The sequence below is a fragment of the Nothoprocta perdicaria genome, unplaced genomic scaffold (genome assembly GCF_003342845.1).
Source record: "Nothoprocta perdicaria isolate Ctin4 unplaced genomic scaffold, notPer1 scaffold_36, whole genome shotgun sequence".
In the NCBI taxonomy this organism is placed as follows: domain Eukaryota; kingdom Metazoa; phylum Chordata; class Aves; order Tinamiformes; family Tinamidae; genus Nothoprocta; species Nothoprocta perdicaria.
The window spans coordinates 4806435-4831491 of NW_020455599.1; the positions used below are offsets into that span (position 1 = coordinate 4806435).

Consider the following 25057-nt stretch of genomic DNA (forward strand, 5'->3'; position numbering starts at 1 on the left):
TAAGTCCAGYTGGGCCTCAAGAAACAAAAATACCTGGGCTCTTCTGCACCTCCTGTGAGACCCTATGACATCTGCCTTCTCTCCTGCTTTGCTTACTTCCTCCCTGAGCTTCACTCCTCTAGGTTGATGAGCTTTCTTGTCAGGACCTGTGAATATCTTTTTCTATTTGGGCATTATCAGTGCTCTTCTTTACATCATTGCTAAAAATGAGCAAACCAAGCCTGGGAATTAATTTACCCTCTTCTCAGCATGTCCCAAGAGTGAAGCTGGACACTCACCRCGAGGTCTCTGTTCTGTATCTTCCACTAGCAGCACATGGAGTGGCCCCAAGCTGGAACACAGGCAGATCTTCTCAAAAGCAATCTCAAAAGTTGGCAGGATTAAAACGGAAACATACAAAAACACAAAAAGATTCCTCCCCTCCCCCTTTCTTTTTCATACACACACACACACATATATATACACAAACAGCCTAAACCAGCTACAGTGGTTACACAAGACACCCCATCACAACTCCAAGCTGTTATGCAGGAAACAGACGCTGATTTTGTTAACAATTCTGGGTGGATCTGTTACACAAAAAGGCAAATTCCAAAGATTCCTATAAGGAGGCCACCGATCCCAGTGCTGTCTCCAGCTGCTTAGTTAGATTCCCTCAGACTTCCGCCAGGCTCCCCAGCATGGGCAGAAACGGGCGCTTCAGCAGTGCCACGCACTGCCTTCCCCTGACACGGCTGACAACCATCTCAGCCGTTTCCCCTCCTCTCTGCAAGACCCCGGGTGCAGATTTACCCTAACGAAAACCTTCCAGAGAGCCTTTCTTGGCTAAACTGGAGGTGCAGGGGGCAGCTTGCAGGGCTGCTCCAAAGGGAGGCTCATCAACTGCCGTTCCCCCGAACCCCCATCCCTCCCTGCCAAACTGCTGCAGAAACTGCACACGCTTTGTCAGCAGGCAGGTGTTTCCCGAAGCCAACGCTGTTGTTCTTTTCATCAAGCTACAGTCCTGTGCTCCCCTTGAATGTATTTCAAAGGCAAGGAGCTCTCCAAGTTGCAGCTGCGCTAAAAATCCCCACGGCAGCAGCTTCTGCTCCCGCAGGATCCAGCAGTTCTGCCCACCTCGCAGCAGGCGCCGGGGCAGCGTTTGCCTGGGTTACACCACGGGCATGGAACAAGCAAGTGAGGGTGGCAAAGGCTCAATTTCCAAGTTCTCTGGATAAAACCTCCTGAATGAACTTCAGTGTTTGCTGGTACAGAAAAGCATCCTTCTTCTTCGGCTTRCAAATATTCAGATGATTAACATCCACTGGAATGAGGTCTCCAATACCCAAATCTGGGAAAAAAGAAGAAGAAAAAAAACACTAAAGTTCAGTAAGATGCATATGTAGCAAGAAGCCATTTCTCACTCATTTCCTGTCTTCTGATCACCTGTTTTATATTGCATCAGGCTATTCTTTTTATGTGCCAAGCAGCTACCAAGGCACTCTATTAATAGGCAGAGCTGCTGTCATTACACTGGTCTCTTTGGTAAATCATTAAGCCAAGAGTTCTCCTGCCTGGGCTGGGAGCTCACAAATGCACCCTTCTCCACACAGACTCCTTTGAATACAAGCACAACTCCATTTACGGGCACCTGCCTGACAGCAAAGTCCTGACTGTACTGAAGTTTAAGCACTGACTTGCTTAACAGGGAACAGGGATGTGGTTTAATCCAAGGTATCTGAATCCTGAAAAAAGTCTGAATGAACCTAGGGTTTTCACTGCTATTATTTATTCATATTCTTAATAAATGACTTTCATGCGCAGATTAAAAAGACAACTACTGATGGCCTCAAAAGCTGCTAAACACTCTAGTAAACTAAAAAAAAATTCTCTGACTTTTCAGGACAAAGTCAAGTGTTCACTTTAACCACTGCCTGTAGGGCACATCACAGCCTTTACGTTTTCCTGGCAGCTCTCACTGCTCCCAAGCATCCCAGTTTGGGCTATGCTGGGACTGCCACATGACCCTTACTGTGCAGCACCAGTACCTTGGGCAGTGCAGGGATAGTCTTGCTCAGGAAAAAMCTGAGAAAAATCAGATTTATACAAAAAATTCTAAGCTGAAAACCCAAGAACAAGGCGAGAGAAGGAACTGCCTGTTTTTCTCTCCTCCTACAAAAGGGGAAGAGATCAAGAGAATTTGGAGGTCARCTCTGTTTTAAAAAGTACTGCTTGAGCTTAAGTTTCTTGACTACCCAAGATATGAAAGACAGAGGATCCTTAACACTGTAAAATAGTTTGGTGATCCATTATTTTTACTAAGCAGTTTACTAATTCTCTATAGAGAGATGGAGATGACTTACTAATAATTATAAACAAAGGGACTACACATTAGACAACAACACATTAGATCTGGGTCTACTTTGTTCTTCTCAATAAGCAAATAATAGTGGCATTTGGAAGGATCAAAACAAACAATTGCTGTGGTGTTATATACACACAGCTCCCTCTGATCTCAGCAGGAAGACCATAGTTTAAACTCAGTCAAAAATTTAAATAAAAGTTAAAAAAAAAAAAAAAAAGATGTTATTTTCTAGATCTTTCTACTAAAGAATTCAAGGCCATTCCCCTTCCACCAAGGCCTGCAAAATTAAACACAAATAAGTGCTACTTGACCTACCTGCTGATTCCAGGGGTACGACGTGCAGTTTTATCATGCTGCCTATGTGTGTTGGTAAGGTTTCYGCAAAACTCAGCACTGGAAATTTCTGTTCTTTGGCAAAAGACAGAAAGTCATCGTTCAGCTCCTTAAGGGCTGGAGAATCTGAGAAAGAATAACATTTTTTTTGCAGTTTTAGCTTGAAATATAGAATTTATCTGAAAGATTGCATTTCCAAAGAAATGTTTTAGAACAATCAAATTCCCCAGAATAAGGAGTAATGGAATAATATTTTGTTTGTAATCCCTATTTAGGTAACCAAAAGCACCACTTCAACTACTTCTTTCTGTAAGGAATGTCTTTCAATTACAAGACATTTCTGCACATCCCGACTTATTCCACTGYTAAGTGACCCAAACTACTCTTCTATCAACTCCGTCTCATTCCTTTTTCTCCCTCTGCAGTCAAATACAACATTTATTCTGTCAATTCAATGCACAACTCTAAACATAAAAACAAGGGTTGTTGTTTTCATCAGCATTTTCCCAGAAAATGATTTCAAACAAAACAAAACACGAYCACACAGATTCCTGCTGCTCGATGGTAACAAACTGAGCGTACCCTTGCTGAGTTCCTTAACCTCCGCAGATGGGAAGAGAAGATATCTGGCATTTATAGAATATTCAGCCAGCTGGGAACCATGGTGAGGAACACTATAAAATATGATTCCTCTGGTGTTGTTTACAATTTTATCCATTTCTGGATTCTTGGAAGCGTCCACAAGCATCTTCTTGACAAGAAGACCTGGCAGCAGAAACTGAATTAGGGCAGGGACTTAAGTCACAGTGAAAGCAATCACCATGCTGTATTATCCATAAAGCAATTGCACCACATTCTTGCTTTGGTCGATTAGCCTGTGGTTTGTCAAACATGCAACATTAGGCTGGAAAAAAAACAACCCTGAGRAGCCATTAAAATAAAATATCAGTGAACGAGTGAATGGTGCAAATCTAGTTCACCAAATTTACTCCATCTACCTTACATACTTCTAATGACACTTACTTTATGTCTGATCATGAAGAAAATGTAGCCTCTGGACTCACACTGAGGTGAATTTCAACTCACTGATCTCGTGTTTGTAATCAACACGGTACAACCAAAAATAAAATCAGCAATAAAAATCCCCTCAAAATGTACGCGCTATYGAATGCAATGCATTAAAAACATGTGTTTTGATTTTTTTAATCTCTCTGTACATTTCTGAGATAAAACTATGCTGAATAATTACATTCCACACTGGATTTGATAAACAGCCTCCTCTGAATACCACGGCAGACAAATGCACTATATTAACCAGGCAATTTGCTTACCTCCCATGCTATGTGAAACCCAAACCAAAGGTCTCTCCCCAATACCAGCAGCTCTGAGCTTGTCAAGCAGCTCATTGCTCCTATAAGCAATGGACTTTCTGTAAACGAACAAGCACAAGCAAAGTGAATCATGACAGGTTAAAACAGAAGAAATTTTCAGTGCTGAGTGTTTATGAAAGGGAACTGGACACCTGTACCYGGATGATCATGCTTAATTACTATTAGCAATTAACTGAAAATCTGATGATCTCTAAAACTTTTACAAGGTTGTATTCACAAGGATAATGGGAACTGAGCTGAATTCAGCTTCTCAGTCTTGCTGGAAGGTGATCTTCTAATTTCACTGACTAGTTATTTCCTTTAGCATTAATTCCGTACATCTCTTTGTGGGTTTCTAAACTTCATTTACATATCATTAAAAAGCTATTTTGGGAAGCATCATCAATGCATAATGAGTTCTGTGCCCTGAAACAAAAATACACCTGAAGTCTGACAAAGATGCGCTTTGCTAAACAATGTTGCACTTGTGCATCAATGCACAGGAAAYGAGTAACCCACAAGGGCAGATCATTCAATATATCCCAAAGTAATAGACATTTTTTTTTTCTGTTATACTTTTCAAACAACAACCTCAAAATAYTTTATACATAAATAGTATAAAATTATAATACTTTTCATTTCTTTCATAAATGAAGAGATTCCAGAAAGGAGGAGCTGCATGTGTAGCTGTGGTAGAAGGAAACACAAAACTGACGCACGTCCCCATCCAAGTCAGAAAGTTTGACCCTGCAACTCCTAGTAAGAATTAAACACAGAAGATCCCTGGATAAACTAACGACTTGTAGAAATAAATGAAAGGAAAGGAAACAGGATACTGAGGTAGCCACCGTGCAAAAGCCTAATTTCCTWTATCACTACTGGTTCTGAACTTTATTTTCAAATGGAGCACGAAAAGCAAGTTAACACTCACAGCAAGACAGGCYTCCTCCCACTGCCCCCTTCCACCTCCTCCCTCAGTGCACCTGAGTCCTTACCTGTGGGCCTCAACAGGACATTTTGCTCCCCAGTCACTCAGGTGGGTGTCATACTCCACAGATATAATTCTAAGGGCTGGACAGTCTGATGCCAACCATGTCTACATTAATTAGGGGGGAAAAAAAAAAAAAAAGCATTAGTGAATTTGATCCACAGACAAAACTAGTAATCTGCTCTTAAGCTTTTTTTGAGGAAAATAATTCCATTCAAATGAGCTACATAAGAAATGCCGCCCTTTCCAAAAGTGTCTTCCCAGTGTGTCTTTAAAGCAGGTGCTTTCTTGAAAATAAATCTCCCCGCCCAAATCTTCTCCAATACTGTTAGCATACTGTATTTCCGGGAAAGTTATGGAGAGATAAACTGCTAAATTCTGGTTTTAAGAATAATTATTACTGCCAATGACTTAAAATCTGATTTTAAATACATTAGACTGGCAATCAGAGAATCCACCTTTTGAGCTTATAAATGAAGTACTTAATCTCTTACAAGCACTTTACCAGCAATGAAGCAATGCTATTATTATGGGAATAATGTCAAGGAAGATTTCTGCTCTTTAGCTAATCCCCAAATACCTAAACTAAATATAAATAGGCCTAAACTATTATTACTATTATTCTTGTACTACAACCCAGCAAACCCCTTAGCATGTTCCCCAGTTACAAAGTAGGCAAAACTTGGAGCTRGATGAATCATTCATGCATTCCTGGCTCCCTCTCCTGGGTGATGAAAGAATTATTAAAACTACCAATGAGGGCCTATCAGTATTTTTATATATATTACATATTTTTACAGATGTACTTTGCTGGTTACAGAGCTATAACTTGATTAAAACAGTTAACTATTTATTTATTGGTATATTTGTGCAAAAATCTGCAAAAACTCAGGCACTCAGACTGAAAATATACTGAAAATAGGTATGAAAACATATTTAACTTTTACCTATCTTTTCTCAGCTATTCCATTCCATCAGAACATTTCAGAGGAAAGCAGGCACCAACTTGTCTTTTACTAGCAGAAGAATGGAGTGAGAGTTTTAAATTTAGCAGGGATGTTATTTTGCAGGAACAGGCTGCTCACAATCTCAACTTGATAAACACAACCATATCAGAAACTCAGAAAGTGCTATTCATATAACCATATTAAAAGTTACTTAGATTCCAAGAGGATTCCAACTTCCACACAGGTTTATTACAGAACCTCTGGACAGCTGTCTCCAATAAGAAAATAGTAGTTTTGTGTGGAAATGTTATTGTCTTCCTACCTTTGGCCAGCATTGGCTGTAGTCCTCTTCCCCTTCTAAAGCCTTGTGATCCAAAGGCTGGTCTCTATCTTGCTGTCGCCAGGTTTTAAATGCTGCTCCCAAAAGACCATGAACAAAAAGGATGTCTGCTTTGATGGGCTGACTGATACAAAAAGAAGCTTTTAGGAAATGGATGGTACATACTCTTTTAGCAAATTACAGTCAATACTGAACTTTCACCCTATGGGRTACCAACACACTGATTTTGACACTGTATGTGATTTCTTATCTTAGAGAGGACAAACTATTGCACAGAGGACACTCATATTCAGATGGGAACCAGAGATCCATTCTCCAGGAAGAGGCACAGAAAGGACATGGGRCCCAAGGACTCCTTGGAGGACAACCACGTGCGGGTCTCAAGAGCTGCTGTTAGGGAGGACACTCTGGCATTTGGGCTGCGACTCTGCTGCATTTTGAAAAATGCAGCTCAAAGAAGACAATGGTAATACGATTTGTGAAAAAAAGATTCATTTTAAACTTACACAATAGCCTTAAAATTGGACCATCCCACACTAGTACATTCAAAGGAAGGAAGACTGCTATTTTCATGAAACATTTACTATCCCAAAACACTGAAAAGTTTGCTGACTTGTCCAGAGACAACACCACTACTAAAAGGTAAGAAACATTGAAGAAAGGCCCTACAGACAATAAGGATCCCCGATCCTGTCACTGAATTTGGCCTCTCCAGTAATAACATTGCTTTGTAGTTATTTAAATCAATCTTGGTTGATTTTGTATAAAATCCACGTCTACATAAAAAGGTGATCCTGATACTKTATTGACACAAAGTTGCTGGCATTAATCAGATACTACACGACCTACTCTAGCAATAATTACTGAAGATATTTCCAAGATAATCCACTGAGAATATTTTATGCCCACACAGAGTAAGTCAGGGAAAGAAACCAGAATATTTTCAGTAGGAAGGTTTGCCAAGGTTTTGTGAGAGCAGCTGGAAACAGAAGTGCACAGGTATGGTGCCTTGCAAAGCTCAGCCTCAGGTGTGTTGCAAGTGCAGCTCCCTTCCCTGTGCTAGAAGGATTTTATTGGAAATACTRGAAGTACCAATTCTTCTATAATGAAAAATACAACTCTCTCCACCTACCATTAATACAGCCTGGTAATTCCCTAGTTATACCATCAAATTAAACCTTTGCTATAGCCTGGTTAACACCACTGAGCCAGAGAATATAGCTGCTTCTAAATGACTTATCACTCCGGGAACTGCTTCATTCCCAGACATACAATCACAATTAAAAGAAGCTGAGAGGGTTTTATGGGATGCTTTAACCATAAATTAATTGTAGCTGGCCATCATGTGCCAGAAAGATTACAAGACATTGCATCCTACAACAGCCAGCGAAAGGCTACATGGTTGCAATGGGTTCAAAGCAATAATTCATTTGGCATGTTGGATTTGGATTTTTCTATACAATACCATAACACTCCTTTGATGGCTAGGGACTGCTTAGAGCATTTCTGTTCTCATATTTGAGCATCTAAATTCCACCCCTGCAACCTCCCAGAGAATCAAAGAAAAACAGGTGACATGAGCACAGCAGCACCAGGACTTCACTTTTATGATTCTTTTTTTCTTTTTTTTAAATGAATAGTACAGCTAATAGCACAAAGCATGGTGTGACCCTTCTGCTTTACCTGCTACGATACTGTGGATGCAAAACATAAACCCCGTCTGGGTACTTTTCTTGCACGGTATCCCTGTCCAGGTTAGCCAAAGCTCTGGATGCATGAGAAGACTGAATGACATGCGGAGACTTCATTACTTCAGCAAGCACAGAAACCCAACCTACATTGCAAAAATAAATCAGCTAATTAAGTAATTAGGAATAGCCCCCAAACAAGAGAATTCAGAAACATCCTTCAAATGGATACTTGTGAAAATAAATGTTACAACATAAAATGATGATGAAAGTCAAAGGTGGATGACAGAAATCTCCAAAATTGATAATAAAAAGCCCAGAGTGGTGAAGARGTAATGTATTTTGCTATTATGCAAGTTATGATCTGAAGGAGGATCCCTTCTTAGAAGGTAAAGTGCATCCAGAGGCCAGTGCAGTAACGAGAGAGAGTGCAGCTGTCCAGGCTGTGTCTGCACAGAAGTCACTGTAAAGAGGAGAGCAGCAGCCTCATCCCAGTGTGAAGCTTSTAGCACACACAGGGCATACAGACATGCTGAAGCTAAGAACACAGCAGTAATGGCACATGGGAAAAGTATTAAGAATAAAAACAACAATAAAAGAACAGTCCTAGAACTCAGACCAAAGGCCTTTGCTTGTCCAGCAGCCCTTCTCTAAAAGCGCCCAGAGGAAAGTGCCTCTGAGGCATTGACACGTATTGACTAAACAGAAAGAAATGAGGTGATTTTAAAACAACATTGTCTAAACTGTCTGTATTTTTTATGCTTAACAAATAAACAAACCTCCTCCCCTTACCCACTCTCCCTATACAAYTTACAAAAGCACCAAATCCGCTGGAAATTTTTGAACAGAAATCCAGCAYTCAGCCTCCTTTCACTTGCTTTCATTTTACCTGCACGTACTATGGATGAATGAAGACGTTCATCCAAAGCCATATTTCCAATAATGCGAATTATGTTCCTTTGAATTTTTGCAGAATCTTTACGGAGCTGGTATATCCTCTGTAGTAGCTGCAGGCCTCCTTTCGCTTCAATTTTATCACAATGAGAAGAAACCTAGCATTAGAGAGCAAATACAATGTAAGCTGATGTTCTCAAAAAGTTCTCTGAGGTGCTCTTAATACACAGAGCATGGAAATACAAGGGGATTGAAGTGATATAAAGCACCTACTGAACAGAAATTCTTACTTCATCTAGAATTTGTTATGCTACACAATTGTAAATGGAACAGGTATTTATGAGAGTAAATACCTTACTCTCATRTCTGTGGGAGGTGAGATTGCCCTCCACTTGGCACGACCAAATTTCAAGTAATAATGGTACACAGAAGAATGCAGCAAGAGGAATCACAACATGTCACTGCTACATGAAGTCCTTTGTATCCCTCAMCTCTGTCTGCAAAGATCTGACTGCTCCTGGGAACATGCACTGGGTTAGTTCTGAGCTTTGCAAAGCTCTGTCCAAAGGCAACGATCCTCAGAGATGGACTTGTGTGGATGGCCAAAGTTTATAATCTGTCTTAGCTTCTGGTTAGAGAGAATTCAAGAGGCTACCTTTGCTTTCTGGCAACTCAGCCAGAGAATTAGATTAAGAGCCACAACAAGAGGCCACTTGTAAGCTTTCAGGATTGACATCCACAAACCCACGCAAACCCACACAGACTTTGCACCCAGACCTTCATGCCATCAGTATCCTGCTTACTGAGAAGCTGCAGAGTGGAACCCCTARGCCTCCCCTCCCAGAATGTGGCTCCCACCATTGGGCTGTGCCGGCGGGTGGCGGTCCTGCACAGGGCAGCTTGGCAAAGCCAGCCTGACTTTGTCACTCCTGCTCTCTGCTAGAGCTGCCTGGGACAACTTCTTAAAGGACACAAGCAGATACATTACAAGGCAACTCACACAGGCTAATTAGAAGCAATACCTAAGAACAGATCCTATGGACACTTTCCTAGGGAAAAAAAAAAATAAATAAATAAATAAAGAAAATTTTTCTTGCTGTCTTCCCATTCACCTGAGTCTCAGTTACCTCAACACTTTTTGTTTATAAAAGAGGTGTGGGGTGGGAGACACGGAAATGGTAGCTCCTTCTCAATATGAGAGGGCACTAGAAATTAATGTTTACAAATGCAGACTTTAATTATTACTTAAAAGACAGATACCTTAGAGTGTTGCACTAATGCTTGCAAGCAGAAGAGTTCTACTGTCTCTGAAGGAATTTTACCCAATGTCTCACAATATGGAAGCCCATTTCCTCCAAAACACCAGAGGCCTCCCTGAAATAAGCATCAGCAACATTATGCCACATTCCAAATGGCTACATAAAATAAGCATTTCCAAAACAAGTACTATGGGTGTAATGACCTGTAGAAGCTGCTATAGACAGTTCTCAGCATGTATATGCTTTTTAAACTGTACAGATTATGTAACAGTACACCATAAAAATGTCTACCATTCTTAATTGAAAATATCAGTGTTTTGGATCAGCAATCTTCATAGTCTATTAACTTCAAAATATAAAGAGTGGAGAGGAAATGTAGGATTTTCATTTAGTATGTGTTTTATTCTAAAATTGTTTGACTAAGCACAGAAAAGCAATAATCAGATTGCTTTCAGATTCATATAGTCCCAAGAACTAGACTATCATCTTTCAGCACTTAGTACAGTCTCTCAAGTCCAGTCTGTCATGGCTTAACAGAGTGTTCATCATTTGAACAGTAAAAAACAAACAYCAGGGAGACAAAATGCGACAAATCATTTTATGGCTCTGGGTAAAATGTTGAAATACCAGGTTTATGGGAAGCTTTCTAAGTAGAGAGATCGTCTCTCACTGTATCAGTTAGCAAACCTGGGAAAGATTAGAGGAAAAAAAAAAAAAGATTAAAAGCACACAGACTGTACGTGAAAGAGATTTCACTTGGGCTGTACAGTTCCAAAGCCTGCACTTCTCTCACTCTTAGAATGCCCAAACAGATTTTGTTTCTTTGGATATACAAGAAATAGGTTTTTGTCTTTGAGCTCTGTAGGACAAAGAAAACCCAAACACTTCTATTCTGTGGACGGGAACTCACCCTTTTTGCAGCAAGAGTCTGACTACTTTCACGTAATGCRAGAGATGTGAAGTACTGGACACATGGATCAACATCGCTCTGAGGTAAAGATACTAACAATAAACGAAGTTCATCTTCTATAGGATAATCCTGTAGCAAGTGAGCACAAACACCTCTTAATTCAGTCCACAGCATGAATCAAAACACAATATGAAATTAAAGGAACATCTGAAGCGATGGAAGTAACTACATTAATAAAGTTGTAGAATATAACACCTGGACTTTAGTGCTCTGAAATTTAACTTTCGCAGCAACTTCTGTAAAGACTTTGGACATGTAAAATTCAAAAACCAGCCAGGTGAATGATAAAAAGTAGGCTCTAAACTTCTTGCTTTGTTCTAACCTTAGAAATCCCCATCCTGAATCATTTCCAATCTGCTATTCTCCAGTACCGATGTGTCTCCATGGCTTTATTGCTACAATATAATTTCATATTTTGGTCTTTATTTTACAACTCATTAAGCTACTTCAGAAGAACTCCACTTCAGTGTGGTTACAAGAAATGAAAATACTAAAACAAATAAACAAGCAACAATCAGCTAACAYCTAACCCCATTTACTTACATCCTTGATTTTTGGCAATGATGGTGGRGGCAGGAAAAATCGAAGGTCAATATCTTTGGACCGAGCCAAACCTATAGCAGTCCTTTGATCACAGGCTTGAGCAACTGTGCTGTATTGATAACCTGCAGCACAAGAATTTCAGTGTTAGGTTTAAAGATAACCTTAAGTACTTCAACAACTTCAGTGAAGCTGTTCACATGCAAAATAGAATATTTATGGTAACATTTACACTGAACAATTCACATGGTTCATCGTAGCTGTCAAAAGCTAGAACATACTTTCAGTCTTAACTTTCCTAGGACTCAGTTTTGGAGAAAAAAAAAAAAAAAAAAAAACAAAAAAAAAAAAAAAAAACCAAAAAAAAAAAAAAAAAAAAAAACCCCATACCAAAAAAACCCCACCCATCTGAGGTTTGTGAAATACCCAAATACAACAACGAGAACTATATTGAGCAGAACAGAAAGAAAAGGAGAAAAAGAGCAACTTGATCCCTGAGTACCAGTCACCCTATAACTCTCTGAAATGAGACAGAAGACATCTAGAGAAATGATCCCGAAATCACCTGCTAACAGGAAGCATTTTTCAAGGTGATTCCCATTGTAGGAAGGTGGATAAAGTAGGTGAAAAAGATAGCAAAGAAAGGCATTTTTTAAAATGTGTTGATATTTTCTAATATGTAACATAATATGACAAAATAATCTAATCTATAATATCAAATATTAGAGAAGAGTAAATTTAAAAAATATTTAGAATATGTGGGAAGATGAACTCCCTTCTTATAACTTACTACCAAATGAGTAATAACTACAATGGAAAAACGGCTTACAAACAACACCAAAATAAAAGTGTTCTGACTCTAGTTTATTATTTCAAATTGATAGGAACTTCAATCTATTACTAGTTACCAGCTCCTAACAAAATTTTATTAACTGAACCACAGTCAGAATCCCATTCCTACAGAGCCTTGCAAAAATCATCACCAGGTTCTGTTGGCAGACACAAGAGTAACACCAAGGAAGTAATGAATGTGAGGAATACACGGAGCAAATGTCATTCTAACTGTGGCTACAACTTGCAGAGGGGCAAGTACAGTGAGGTGGGCAGACACACGCTCTGCTTTATGACAGTAGGAGCAAACAATCGCTTGAGAGGAAAATAAGAACACATTTTAGATGAAATTTCAAGGTGTATTTACACTAAGTGCAGCAATTTTTCCATGTTTGCAGCAGATCTGCAGCAACTAACTGAGCCCCAGTCACACGTGAGGTGATGGGGACTCCCCGGCAGGCATTACCGTGCCAGTGGCTGTTCTTTGCGAGCTCCTGCACCGCCTGCAGCCGCACCTCTCTGTCTTCTGACTGGCTCCTCTTCAAAAGGAGCCACAAGGCACATTCATGGTCTTCTCCATCAAACGTGCTGAAGTGTTCTTTACCAGAAAAGAAAGAAAACTCGGTTAAAGTTTACGTACATTTTCACATTATTAGATGTTGACAGTCATTTGGAAAAAAATGATGTTMGTAAAATGTTGGCCTCTAAATTAATAGCAAGTTTTGATTCATTTTAGTGGCACCAAGTCAATATTAAATATATTTAGGATATTTTAATTTGCCTTACAYACGTATACTGGCTGGCATTTACCAACCTGAATTGCCAGGCTTCAAGAACAGCTAGAAATGATTAGCAGCTTGGAAGCTCACACACAACTGAGAAAACTGAGCAATACTGATAAATTAATTTCATAACTCTTCTATGAAAATACATATTACTATAACAATTTAACTAATATTAACAGTTAAATTGAGATAGTTAATGAGTTAAATGAGGACAGTAATTTGTCTCAGACAATACATCAGGAAACACAGTCTCTTAACAAGTATTCAAATTCCAAATTCCTATTTTAAGTTATTCTAAAAAGCAGATGAAATGAAAATCAAAATGAAATGAAAAGCAAATGAAAAGCAAATGAAAGCATTCTGCTTTCATGTAATGTGGACAATTCTGCTGAATGTGTGCATCCCTTTTAAAGTACTTYAAGGATTGTGTTTAATATACAGAAAATATATTAATAGTCTGTATTAAAAGAGTCCATGAAACACTACTAATACTCCCACTACTGTTTGAAAAAAAAATGCATATACAAATTTTGAAAAAAAAAATCCTAAAAGATTAATATTTTACTATTCAATATATTAACCATGGATAAAGTCATGCTTTTAATACCTACCATTAAAAGGTCTGCGGAGAATTTTAGCTTCTGTTTCTAGAATTTTCCTCACAGCTCTATGGATTTCTCTTCTGGCTTGGTATGTAATGCCTAAAAGAGTATTTTAGATGATTTATAGTGTGAAGGACAAGTTCTTAAATTATTACATCCTAGAACAGCTTAAACAACAAAAAGTCACRATCTCAAGATAAATTCTGCAACAGTGTTGAGGTTTTTTCTTTCTCCTAACAGAGCTCAGGAAATGCATCTTTCTTGATGTAAAAGTTACTTCTAGAAACATCAAAATATTTGTACAAGGTCTGAGATGTAGATTTGCAGACCAACCTACATGCCACAGACTTTCTGGAACACTTCTTGCAACTAGTGGTTTCTCGCGGCATTTTCTCTATACATTGCAAGTTGGAGCAAACTGTGAAAAGTTTTCGTATTTTTTGAGAAGACAAGGACTACACACATTTGCAAAAGCATAATAAACTATAACTCAATATATATAACTCTAATGAAAACACATTGTGAATTTTTTCCCCCTTCTTAAGAAGTTTTCTTCACAAACTATGAAAYGCCAGATAATAGGGCATGATCCTAAACAACTGCTCACATTGTGGTCTGTGTAGTCAGAAAGAACAAGACTCATAAGTTGTTAACACTCCCGAAATAAAAACGCTTCCTTTAAAAATACACTATTTTGATTTTGTCTTTACACATCATCTCACCTAGATGCAAGTAAAATGAAAGTTAAATTAACATATAAAATACTGTACAGTRCCTATTATGATAGAAAGGGAACTGCACACCAGTGGAAGAATATCTAGCTATGTCTGGTGAACTAGTATGTTTGGTGCTGATATTAGCTAGTAGGTAATATTTCAAAAGCAAACAAACAAAAATCCRTTTTTGCATAAATATACACACACATCTTACCTTGATATTCACTTGGATCCAAAGAAGTTGTAYGTACATATACATAGGATTTAATTTTTTCTTGATTTATAGCTTGAGTATCGATTTTCAATAACTTCTTCAAGGAGAGAACTTCATATGTAATGAATACAAAACCTCTTTAAAAATAAAAGAAAATTGTGTATGAATATCCTTAAATATCATTAAAATATTTTAAAAGATAACAAATATATATTAATAATTTGTTTGGTACAAAACAGTCTTTATCTGTAAATATTAGTTTTTACTAAACATGTATCAGCATGCAGATTCTTTGAATTTAGCACAGTAAATACAATTTAAAATAGTTAAAACTAATACTTAAAAAATTATGCTTCAAAAGTATGTTCTTTCATGTCAAAAAAAATCCCTTACCTGCATCACATTTTTATGAAGTTACAGGACTTAAAGTTCAAACTGTACATGCAAGTTATGTGTATGTTTCTTAATGCAAGTTACATGTATGTTTCTTAGTTACAACTTACCCTAATATAAGTGATCCAGTTACCTTTGCAACTTTTCCTTTAAAAAAAAAAAAATGCAACACCTCAACATAAACATAGTTAACACTTCATTAGCAAAGATAATAAAAACTTCAGCAATTAAACTTTTTAGCATTTTTTTTCTACTACCCTTGATTTTCAGGAAATCAAGGCCTAGACTTCCAACAGAGAAAATGGCATTCAATTATAATTTCCTGCCCTCCTAAGTAAGATGATAAAAGATTATCCTCTCAGTGATATTTTTCCTTTTCTATATTCACTGCTCAGCTGCAAGAATCACTTATCCTGTCTGTATCATTAGCATTTCCTTGGAATTCCATATTATGATGTGATATTTCCTCAACATATATGAAAATATACACCAGTATATGTGTTCTTTGTCAAGTCCTGCTGGATGTCCTTAATACTTTTATACTTTTTTTTTTTAAAGTAATCCTATCAAATCTAATTTGTCAAGGCAAACATCTGGAATAACATATGTAACGTTATTCCAGCTTTTCATTTTAAATCTAAAAGATTTCTTTTTTTTTTTTTTTTTTGCCTAGCCAAAGTTGAGATGGATAGTTGAGATCTGGATATAAGTTGAAATCTGGATATAAGGATCTCAACAGAGTAAGAAAGTCTGTTAATACAAGTAGCAGCGAATTCAATGGAAACCATCTCACCCCACCATGAATAATTCCTTTTTCTCAGCAAAAATTGGAGATTTGCCTCATGCCCTCTGCCATCAGTTCTGCCTTTGTAGAACTCGAAGAATTCTGGCATGAGGACAAGAGGCAGCTATGTGCTGAAGTCTTGCAGAGAAGGTAAAAAGGCAAGAAATGTGATGTTTGCTACACTGAAGAAATGAAGATATCCTCTCTCTTAATGCTGAAAAATAAATTTAGAAACCTAAGAATACTCTAAAACAGCCAAGAAGAATAGAGACTAAGCAATATGGTAGAACTACAAACAGTAAACAAGGAAGAAGAAACAATAAAATCAAAATTTATTGGAGTGCTATCCTGGACATTAAGGTTTTATGGATGGAATTCATTTGTTGCTATAGGATGAAAAAGTTACAAAATTTGCTGAGTTTACGATAGCTTAATGAGACTGTACTTGGGGTGGATCCTTATCTTCTATTCTTATCTGCTCCTTTCCCCGAGAAGCAAATCTCTAATTGGAATGATTACAAAGTCCAGAACCTGAAGCAGCTGTAAATCAGCATGAGGGCATTCATCTGAAGTGTGAATTATCCAGCTCACATCAGTGACAGGTAGACACTGAAAACTACTAAAGTCATTTAACATATCACTATGTAAAGCATGGCCAGAGACAAGCAAACACTACTGGAGCTTTCTATCAGAAAATATTCAGGGACTTGGATYTTTTCTATCACTTAATTATGCAAGGTGCCATAGCAAAAACATTTTTCTTTTAAATTGGGATCTCAGCTTGATCTTCATAGAAATACAAGAACTATACTTACTGATATCATGCCAGGGTAGGTGGCTTTTTGTAGCTGGTCCAGAGGTTCCTATTTTTCTACAGCAAAATAGGCARTAGGCAGTCACTGACATTCTGTACACTCAAAAAAAGAAAAAAAAAAGTTAAATATTGATTCAAAAAAGGTAACAAATAACCTGTTTTCCTCATGTCTTTCCACAACAAAGGTCATCACATACACTCTTTGGATCATTTTACTATTCTATATTAAAGCTCTACTTTAAAACATCTTTGAACTATTAAATACAGTAGTCTACATTTCAATTAAGTTTCCATTAAAGTTTCACACAGTTACGTGTTACTGCTGATTTTCAATGATTATATATCTCCAGTAAACTTCTACTTTTCTAAGTCATTTCTCCCTTAAATATCAGATATGAAAATATCCCTTAGGTATCAGGTATCAAAACCTACTCAATATCATGTGTGTTTTAGCAGAGCTTAGGAACCAACTACTTCTAGAGCTCCTATCTGCACCTGTTCCAACAACTAAGTCTGTTAATTTGGTTAACTGGGCTCCAAAAATTAACACACATTTTTACTTTTTAGGAGCAAATTAAACTATCATTTATAAAATTTCTCTGCCGAAAGTTAAATTTCTAAAGTGTGAGAACAGCAAAGCCACTGGCAAAGACGTGCTTTGGGGCATAAAAGCACCCAGTCTTTTTCATCGCTAGAAAAAAAACACAGAGCCAAGTCCTCCTTACAAAACGCTTTTTATTCAGCTTAACCACAGAGCGGAACTCCAGCAGCTGCCCGCACTCGCAGCGCCCGCGCGGACGCCAGGCGGGGAGCGGGCAGCACGCTCTGCCTGCGGGAAGGCCGCTCCCGGCCCGCGCTCCGGCCGAGCCCGCTGGGCCGCACGGCAGCCCCGGGCCGGCGGCCCCGCTTTCCGCCCCGTTTCGCACCGGCTCCATCCTGCCGCTGGAGGCCGCGCCGGCCGCTGCCGCCGCGCTAACGGGCAGCGCCCCACGGAGGCCGCGGCAGAAACGGCGCCGCCTCCCGACCGGCGCTGATTAAACATCACAAAAACCGCACCGTTCGCGGCCGGGGCCTTCAAAAACATCGTAACAACAGTAAAAAAAATAAGAGCACAACTGCGTTCAAACGGGAGGGGCCCCTTTGAGGCAAATAAGCGCGCGGTGACAGTGGAGTTGGGGGTGTCCTGCGCTCTCTTCCTCACGGAGCCCCGGACAGAACGGCCCGATTCCCGGCATCCCRACCCCCCACCGTCCCGCATCCCCGATCCCGCCGCTACCTGCTCCGCCTCACACCGGCGCCCTGTGCCCCGTGACGTCAGCGCGTCACGCGGTTCGGCCAATCCGGGGACGAGCGCAGGGGGCGGGGCCTGGYGTGGCCGCGGTGGGGGAGGGGAGGCGCTGCGCGTGCGCGCTGCGCGGAGCCGGGGCGGTTGGTGTGGCGGTTGCGTAGGCGGAGCGACTGCTCGTCCGGTAACGGCAGCGTGTGCTGAGCGGCAGGGGTCTGTGCTTGSGTGCGGGCTGCGGCTTGTCCTCTCGCCCACACACCACGGTTACCCTTCGCGGGGGAAGGCGCCTTTGGTGCTCGTTGCCCGGCCTGGCCCTGCGCGGCGGTCTCCAGCCGCCCCTTCCGGCCGTCTCTAACGGTAACGGGCCGCGCCGCGGGCCCGGGGTAGGGAGAGCGGCCTGTGCTGCCCGCGGCTCTTGCCCGCCTYGGGAGCGCTGCCTTCTCTCCGGCCGCTGCGGCGGAGCGGGAGCTGCGCACTGTGCGCGCGACCCTCGGCGACCGTTGCAGCTTCTGGAGCCGTTAGGCCCGGCTGGGGGAGTGGGGGGAGGGAAAGAGGTAAAGGAGAGGAAATGGTGGCCTGCAGGGATCTCTCCAAACCTACGTAGGCCTTTCCCGATGATGGGCTTTAAGGGTCTTCATCTGGCATCATCTTGAAGAGTCACTCAGCTCAGCCAAAGCTTTTTTTGTTGTTGTTGTTGTTTTTCTTGCAGGTTTGCTAGTCCAGCTCAAACCAGGACTACTTCTTGTTACCTCTGCTTTCTGCCCTTGTAAGWGCCCGAGAAGATGGTGAACGTCCTGAAAGGTGTCCTGATTGAATGGTCAGTAGCAGGGTTAATTGCAGGTTCCTGGTACTTTCTTTAGGGGTAGGAGCATTCTGAGTACTATAAAGGCTTACAGTAAAAATTGTGATTGTTTTGAGAAATAATGATATATAACTTAATAAGCAGACAAAAGAAAAGTATGTATGCAATTTGGGGGGAAAAAAAGGACAAGTCCTAATTCTAAACCATTTTTTTGTATTCCAAGATATTTTTCTGTCTACTTATGCTTACCCATTAGATGTTTCCTCTTGTTCTCTGCATTGTTTGCAAGTTTTTGTTTCTTGTGGATGATATACTTCTTTGCAAATTCTAGAGAGATTGAGTTTATTAGTTCAAGTCAAAATTCTGGTTAAAGCAGACATATAACTGCAGCTTATRCTCCAAAAAGAATGTGCCTGAGTATGTGGAACTGAGCTATTTGCGTATAYGTAGTACACATGTCTAGATATATTCTGGCATCTCCAGACTAACAATGGGATAACTGATTTCTCCAAAGTAGAGTGAGGTGACAGGATTTGTGGCGTCATTGCATAGCATTATGTGATATATTGTGTCGGCTGTACGTCAGCATTKTAAGCCTGCTAACAGGTGATAGCTAGAAAAGCCCTAAGCCTATTAATTGACAAGTCACTTTTGTATCAATTTAACTACTTATTTTGCATTTTTCTTGTGTATATGCAATTAAATTACTCAAGATTTGTGTGTTCTTCTCTATCTTCAAGGCCACATCCCATGTTTTGTATTAACAAGGCACTCAATAGGTATTTGCACACCTGCTTCCATATTTTCCTGTGTTTTCATTCCTAGGCTTCTAGCAGGTATAATATTATAAAACAGGGTACAGAGATACAYTATCATCCTAGCAGTGTGAAAGCTATTCCGTGGGTAGTGCCTAGCATTGTGCAGACTGCTCCTACCAGCGGGACCAAGTATCCTGCCACGTGGTACTTGGGCATTTTGGGTCTGTAATGAATGAAACAAAGAAGAAGCTTCTCCCATCTGTAAAGATAGCAATGTGTGGAGAAGTTTGCAATCACTTATTTATCTGTTCTTATTTTTTTTTCTTGTGATCTGTTTCTCTCCTGCTGTGAACATAAACCTGGGCTCCGCTGAAGGTGGCTCTAGCCTTAAGATTTGTTTGTGCTTTTCAAACTTATCTTGTTCACTTACACTTCTGCAGGTTTGAGGGTAGTAGKAAGGCTTGCTTCTGTGTTGGCTGCAGGGGCTATAGGGAAGGGAACTGTCACAGTGAGTGTCTCTGTACCATATGTACTTTGAGTAATGGAGAACTAGTCCTCAGAGCATTTCAAAGATTACTCCAGGAATTCTTTTCAAGATGCTGCTGATTATTGCATTGGCAAGCCAACTGCATTCATCGTTTTGCAAGTATTGAGGCATGTAGTTCCAGTTTTTGGTATGTGTGCTCACCTCAGGGGCCATAAAAAAATGCTCAGTGTTGTCAAAGACCCTGCTTTTTTCKCTTTGGCTAGTGGTGTTGGACTAATGCTGATTTCTTGAAAATTAGTGAATCAAAGTGATCTTCTGTTGGTTTTTTTTAAGTTCTGTTAGATTGCAAACGATAAGCCATTCTTGAATACTGTTTCCTAAATAACACTGAAAATGTCTTGAAGGGCTTTTTTTGTTTGCTTGTTCTAAAATGTATAGAATTAGAGTGAGATGGGATCTGATGGATATTATTTGTCTCTACAGTGACCCAGCAATGAAGCAGTTTCTGCTTTACTTGGATGAGTCAAATGCCTTGGGGAAGAAGTTCATCATACAAGACCTGGATGAAACTCATGTCTTTGTATTAGCTGAGCTGATTAACTTTCTCCAGGAGAGAGTGGGAGAGTTAATGGACCAGAACTCCTTCCCTATTACTCAGAAGTAAAGGCTAGAGAAATTAGATGCGTGTGTGTTTTGAAATAGTGGAATTTCCATGGATTTGGTTGTTACTCTTCTAATAGATATACCGTGGTTAGTAAATTTTGTGTGAAAATGGTCACTCTATGAAGTGGATCAATTCCATCAATGAAATGTTCTTGAATTGGGTTCTAATTCTCTTTGAAAGATTATATCTTTATTAAAATCCTTAAAATAATACATCAAAACTCGTCTTAAAAGATTTTTGATGCCTGGTGTGTTCTTTTAGGGTTTTTATTTCTTGTGAAATGGTATGACCCTAAAATCAGGGGTGTTTCTGTATTGGAATGCTTTTTGACCTCTACTGACACATTATATTCCTATGGAATTGATTAAATCTTGTAGTGTGACTGACAGAAGAATATCTGGTAAAGTATGATCTGTACTTGATAAAACAGAATAGAAACTAAAAAATAACACTTATTAGCCTCTCTTTGTTATCCTATTTCCTGCTCAAAACAAGTTAAATCTCTTAGTCTTTCACTCACACTTACAAATCTATTAGATTATTACTTTTACAGGGGAAACTCTTCCTTAATGGATGTCAAAGATAGCATCTTCTTATCTTTGGTAAAAAATGAAAGTATAAATGCTTATGCAGGGAGTAGAAATGCTTTTACAGGGAATACTTTTCCTATATATACACTGACTCTTGTACTGTTGCTTTCTTGCTCTATCAATAAGTGTCAAGTTAAGTTTTTTTGTTAGCTTTCTGCTCTGAATAGTGAAATCTTCTCCTGAAGAAATCAGGCACCTAATTTCCTGTCCTCCCTTCCAAAAAAGGTCTTGCAGAATCACACATACTAAAGCTTATTATCTACTGGATGGGTGAATAACCATTTGGAATTTTTAGCATATTTTTCCCTCCCTGCTTTTCTCTTCACACAGGAAAAAGGACTTTGGTCTCTCAGTAAGCAAAGCAAGTGGATACTTTCACAACTGCATACATCAGGATCCAGCTATYCATCTTGACTTAAAATAAACTTCTGAAATCTTTTGATACCTATGTAAATGAGAAAGTCCTGTTGAATAGAAAGTAATAATGATTTATGTTTTTTCTTACATTTTTACTGAGGTTGCTCAAGCCTTTACTTTACAGCTGTCATGTTACAGATTACTTACAACTTCATTAAGAGAACATCGAATAATGTGTTTTAAAATTACCTAATGAACAGATGCAGTTAATTTATATGGCTTATATGCTTTCTTTCCCTTCCCCCTTCTTCCTTCCCCCTCCCACCTCCCTAAATGTAAATATGCATTTATTAGCCTTCATGCATTGCAGCAGAACAAGCTATTTCCTTCTGTGTGAGATGCCTTGGTCAGAGAGGTAATGCCTGCAAGTACTTGCCTGAGCCCTTGTCTGCCCCAATAGAGGCCAAGTGAAGAGCTAACAGGCATGATGTGGAGTCCTTGGGAGTCCCTGCTCTGCAGTGAAAAGGGGAGGCTCATACATTCAGCAGTGAACACAGCAGAATACTTGGGTACTTTATTATGACTTTGCCGCCACTGTAGGGAAAAAGTGAACGCATGAAAACTACAATTGGTTATGTTTTGTATTTATTTCTGCTTGAGGGTCTCAAAATAAAAGTATATTTTTAAATTGATTACTCTCTAGGGAGAGTGAATTTAATTAAGGAGCTAGCAAGAATTAAAGCTATTTGTGTTGGTGCTGAAATAGTGTACTTTTTTGCCCRCTTCCTTGAGTTTAAATTGAGCGAAGATTTCAATGCAAGTTACTCTGCTACAAAGCATCTACTTAGAGATAAAAGTCAAGATAAAGCTCTAAGGAATGGTAGAAACTATTGTCAGGAATACTTATTGATTTTGCTAGTAAAAGCTAAGAAAAATAGATACAGCTTCAACTGTTTTGTAAAGATAGATGTTTTATCTACTGAACTCTGACCATAACCCTAACTGGGAAGAAGGATTTCAAGCCAGATTTCACTGTAGRSAGCCTGGAGTCACTCATTCCTAAAMGGACTCTGAAGGGAGGTTTTCCTAGTTCACTAAGGTTCTTTCAGGAGTCTCTTTGCACTCCCACTATAACRGTGCTTCTACGCTCTCTGGTTTTCTGAACCCTAACTGTAATGGGGAAGAAGGATTTCAGGCCTGTTCTGACTGTGGGCAGCCAGGAGTTGCTCATTCCTAAAAGGACTCTGAACGGAGGTTTTTCTAGTTCATTGAGGTTCTTTTACGAGTCTCTTTCCATTCTGAATAAAAGGGTACTTGTAGGCTCTCTGGGTTCCTGAATGCTAACCCTACCTGGGARGAAGGATTTCAGGCCTCTTCACATTATGGGCAGCCAGGAGTCGTTCATTTCTAAAAGGACTCTAAAGGGAGGTGTTTCTAGTTCCCTAAGTTTCTTTTAGGAGTCTGTTTCCACTCCCACTATAACGGTGTTTCTACGCTATCTGATTTTCTGAACCCTAACTCTAATTGGGAAGAAGGATTTCAGGCCTGTTCTGACTGTGGGCAGCCAGGAGTCACTCCTTTCTAAAAGGACTCTGCATGGAGGTTTTTCTAGTTCACTAAGGTGGTTTTAGGAGTCTCCATTCCGAATAAAAGGATAACTTTATGCTCTCTGGTTTTCTGAACCCTAACCCTAACTGGGAAGAAGGATTTCAGGCCTCTTCTGACTATCAGCAGGCAGGAGTCATCCATTCCTAAAAGGACTCTAAAGGGAGTTTTTTCTGTTTCACTAAGGTTGTTTTAGGAGGCTCTTTCCACTCACACTGTAACGGTGCTTCTACGCTCTCTGGTTTTCTGAACCCTAACCCTAATCGGGAAGAAGGATTCCAGGCAGGTCTTGACACTGGGCAGCCAGGAGTCGCTCATACCAAAAAAGACTCCGCATGGAGCTTTTTCTACATCCCAAAGTTTCTTTCAGGAGTCTCTTTCCACTCCCACTATAACGGTGCTTCTACGCTCTCTGGTTTTCTGAACCCTAACCCTAATCGGGAAGAAGGATTTCAGGCTGGTTTTGACACTGGGCAGCCAGGGGTTGCTCAAACCTTGACTTTCCAGCTGTCATGTTACAGATTATTGGRTGTTCTTTTAATGAAGTTGTAAGTAATGTGTTTTAAAATTACTTAATGAACAGATGCAGTTAATTTATGTGGCTTATATGCTTTCTTTTCTTTGTAATCCTAGTTTACTTTTCATCCACATTTGAAAGGGAAATCATCCTCCCTTTAAGTGATGGTTTCTGAAAATTCATGTTAGAATAGCACTTTCTCTGTTTAGTTAATCCAATGTTACAGTTGTTTTTTTTTTTTCCTTGAGTCTCTGGGGAAAAATATTATAGTTCTTATCTTTATATTCTGGCTAACTGTACAGCTTTATTGTTACACTAACTGGGTGTCAGTGTATTTTGATCTATCTATATATGATAGATTATATATGGCTTATACAATACAGAGGGGTGGAAGCTCTAAACTATAAARTAAATGCATTCTTCTTATACTTTGTTTTCAGTCTTTGTAGAGCAAGCATTTATGGATTTGATTCTCTAAATCTGTCAAACTAAAGATCTTTCCTGCAACCTAACCAGGCTTGCCTCATTCTATGCTAGAAGAATAAACAAGTTGTTAAATATTTAAAAAATATGCATTTTTCATTATGACATCTAAGGAGTTGAATCTGGTGTAGATTCTATGGAGAAAAAAAAAAGGCGTCTTTAATTGTATCTTAGGTCTACTTTAACTGTTGCAGTCAACTTCCAATAGCCGAGTTAGGGTTGTGAAATTAATCATAGAATCATAGAATGCTTAAGGTTGGAAGGGACCTCAGAKGTCCTCTAGTCCAACCCCCCTGCTCACGCAGGGTCACCTAGAGCAGGGGGCACAGGGCTGCATCCAAGCGGGTTTTAAAGATCTCCAGAGAAGGAGACTCCACAACCTCTCTGGGCAGCCTGTTCCAGGGCTCTGTCACCCTCACTGTCAAGAAGCGTTGCCTTAAGTTCCTGAGGAACTTTTGGTGCCTCAGCTTGTGGCCGTTTCCTCTAGTCCTATCGCTGGCCACCACTGAAAAGAGGCCAGCCTCCTCGTCCTCACTGCCTCCCTTGAGGTATTTATAGACACTGATCAGGCCCCCCTCAGCCTCCTCTTCTCCAGGCTGAACAGGCCCAGCTCTCTCAGCCTTTGCTCATAGGGCAGATGTTCCAGGCCCCTGATCATCCTCATAGCCCTGCGCTGGACTCTCCAGCAGCTCCACAT

General features: G+C 39.8%; 2 protein-coding genes across 4 annotated transcripts; one reads left to right on the plus strand and one right to left on the minus strand.

Moving 5' to 3' along the window:
• Positions 1-465: 465 nt before the first annotated feature.
• SERAC1 (serine active site containing 1) lies at positions 466-18105 on the minus strand. 2 transcript variants are annotated; one of them, XM_026044414.1, is made up of 17 exons: positions 18089-18105; positions 16814-16905; positions 15325-15361; positions 14822-14958; positions 13901-13990; positions 12971-13102; positions 11677-11798; positions 11074-11202; positions 10165-10278; positions 8900-9062; positions 8006-8156; positions 6305-6446; positions 5043-5143; positions 4009-4106; positions 3260-3442; positions 2660-2803; positions 466-1330 (listed from the first exon to the last, which is right to left on the minus strand). In XM_026044414.1, the coding sequence occupies exons 2-17, from the start codon at positions 16902-16904 to the stop codon at positions 1194-1196; spliced, it is 1971 nt and encodes a 656-aa protein (XP_025900199.1). In that variant the 5' UTR covers position 16905; positions 18089-18105; the 3' UTR covers positions 466-1193. The 2 variants fall into 2 exon arrangements, with proteins under 2 accessions (XP_025900199.1, XP_025900198.1); XM_026044413.1 differs by having other exon boundaries at positions 16814-16912; positions 18089-18097.
• A 123-nt stretch (positions 18106-18228) lies between these two features.
• On the plus strand, positions 18229-23703 carry GTF2H5 (general transcription factor IIH subunit 5). Of its 2 annotated transcripts, none has more exons than XM_026044393.1 (3): positions 18229-18281; positions 18807-18914; positions 20628-23703. In XM_026044393.1, exons 2-3 carry the CDS (start codon positions 18880-18882, stop codon positions 20806-20808), a joined length of 216 nt encoding a protein of 71 aa, XP_025900178.1. In that variant the 5' UTR covers positions 18229-18281; positions 18807-18879; the 3' UTR covers positions 20809-23703. The 2 variants fall into 2 exon arrangements, with proteins under 2 accessions (XP_025900178.1, XP_025900179.1); XM_026044394.1 differs by lacking the exon at positions 18229-18281 and adding an exon at positions 18385-18454.
• Positions 23704-25057: the final 1354 nt, after the last annotated feature.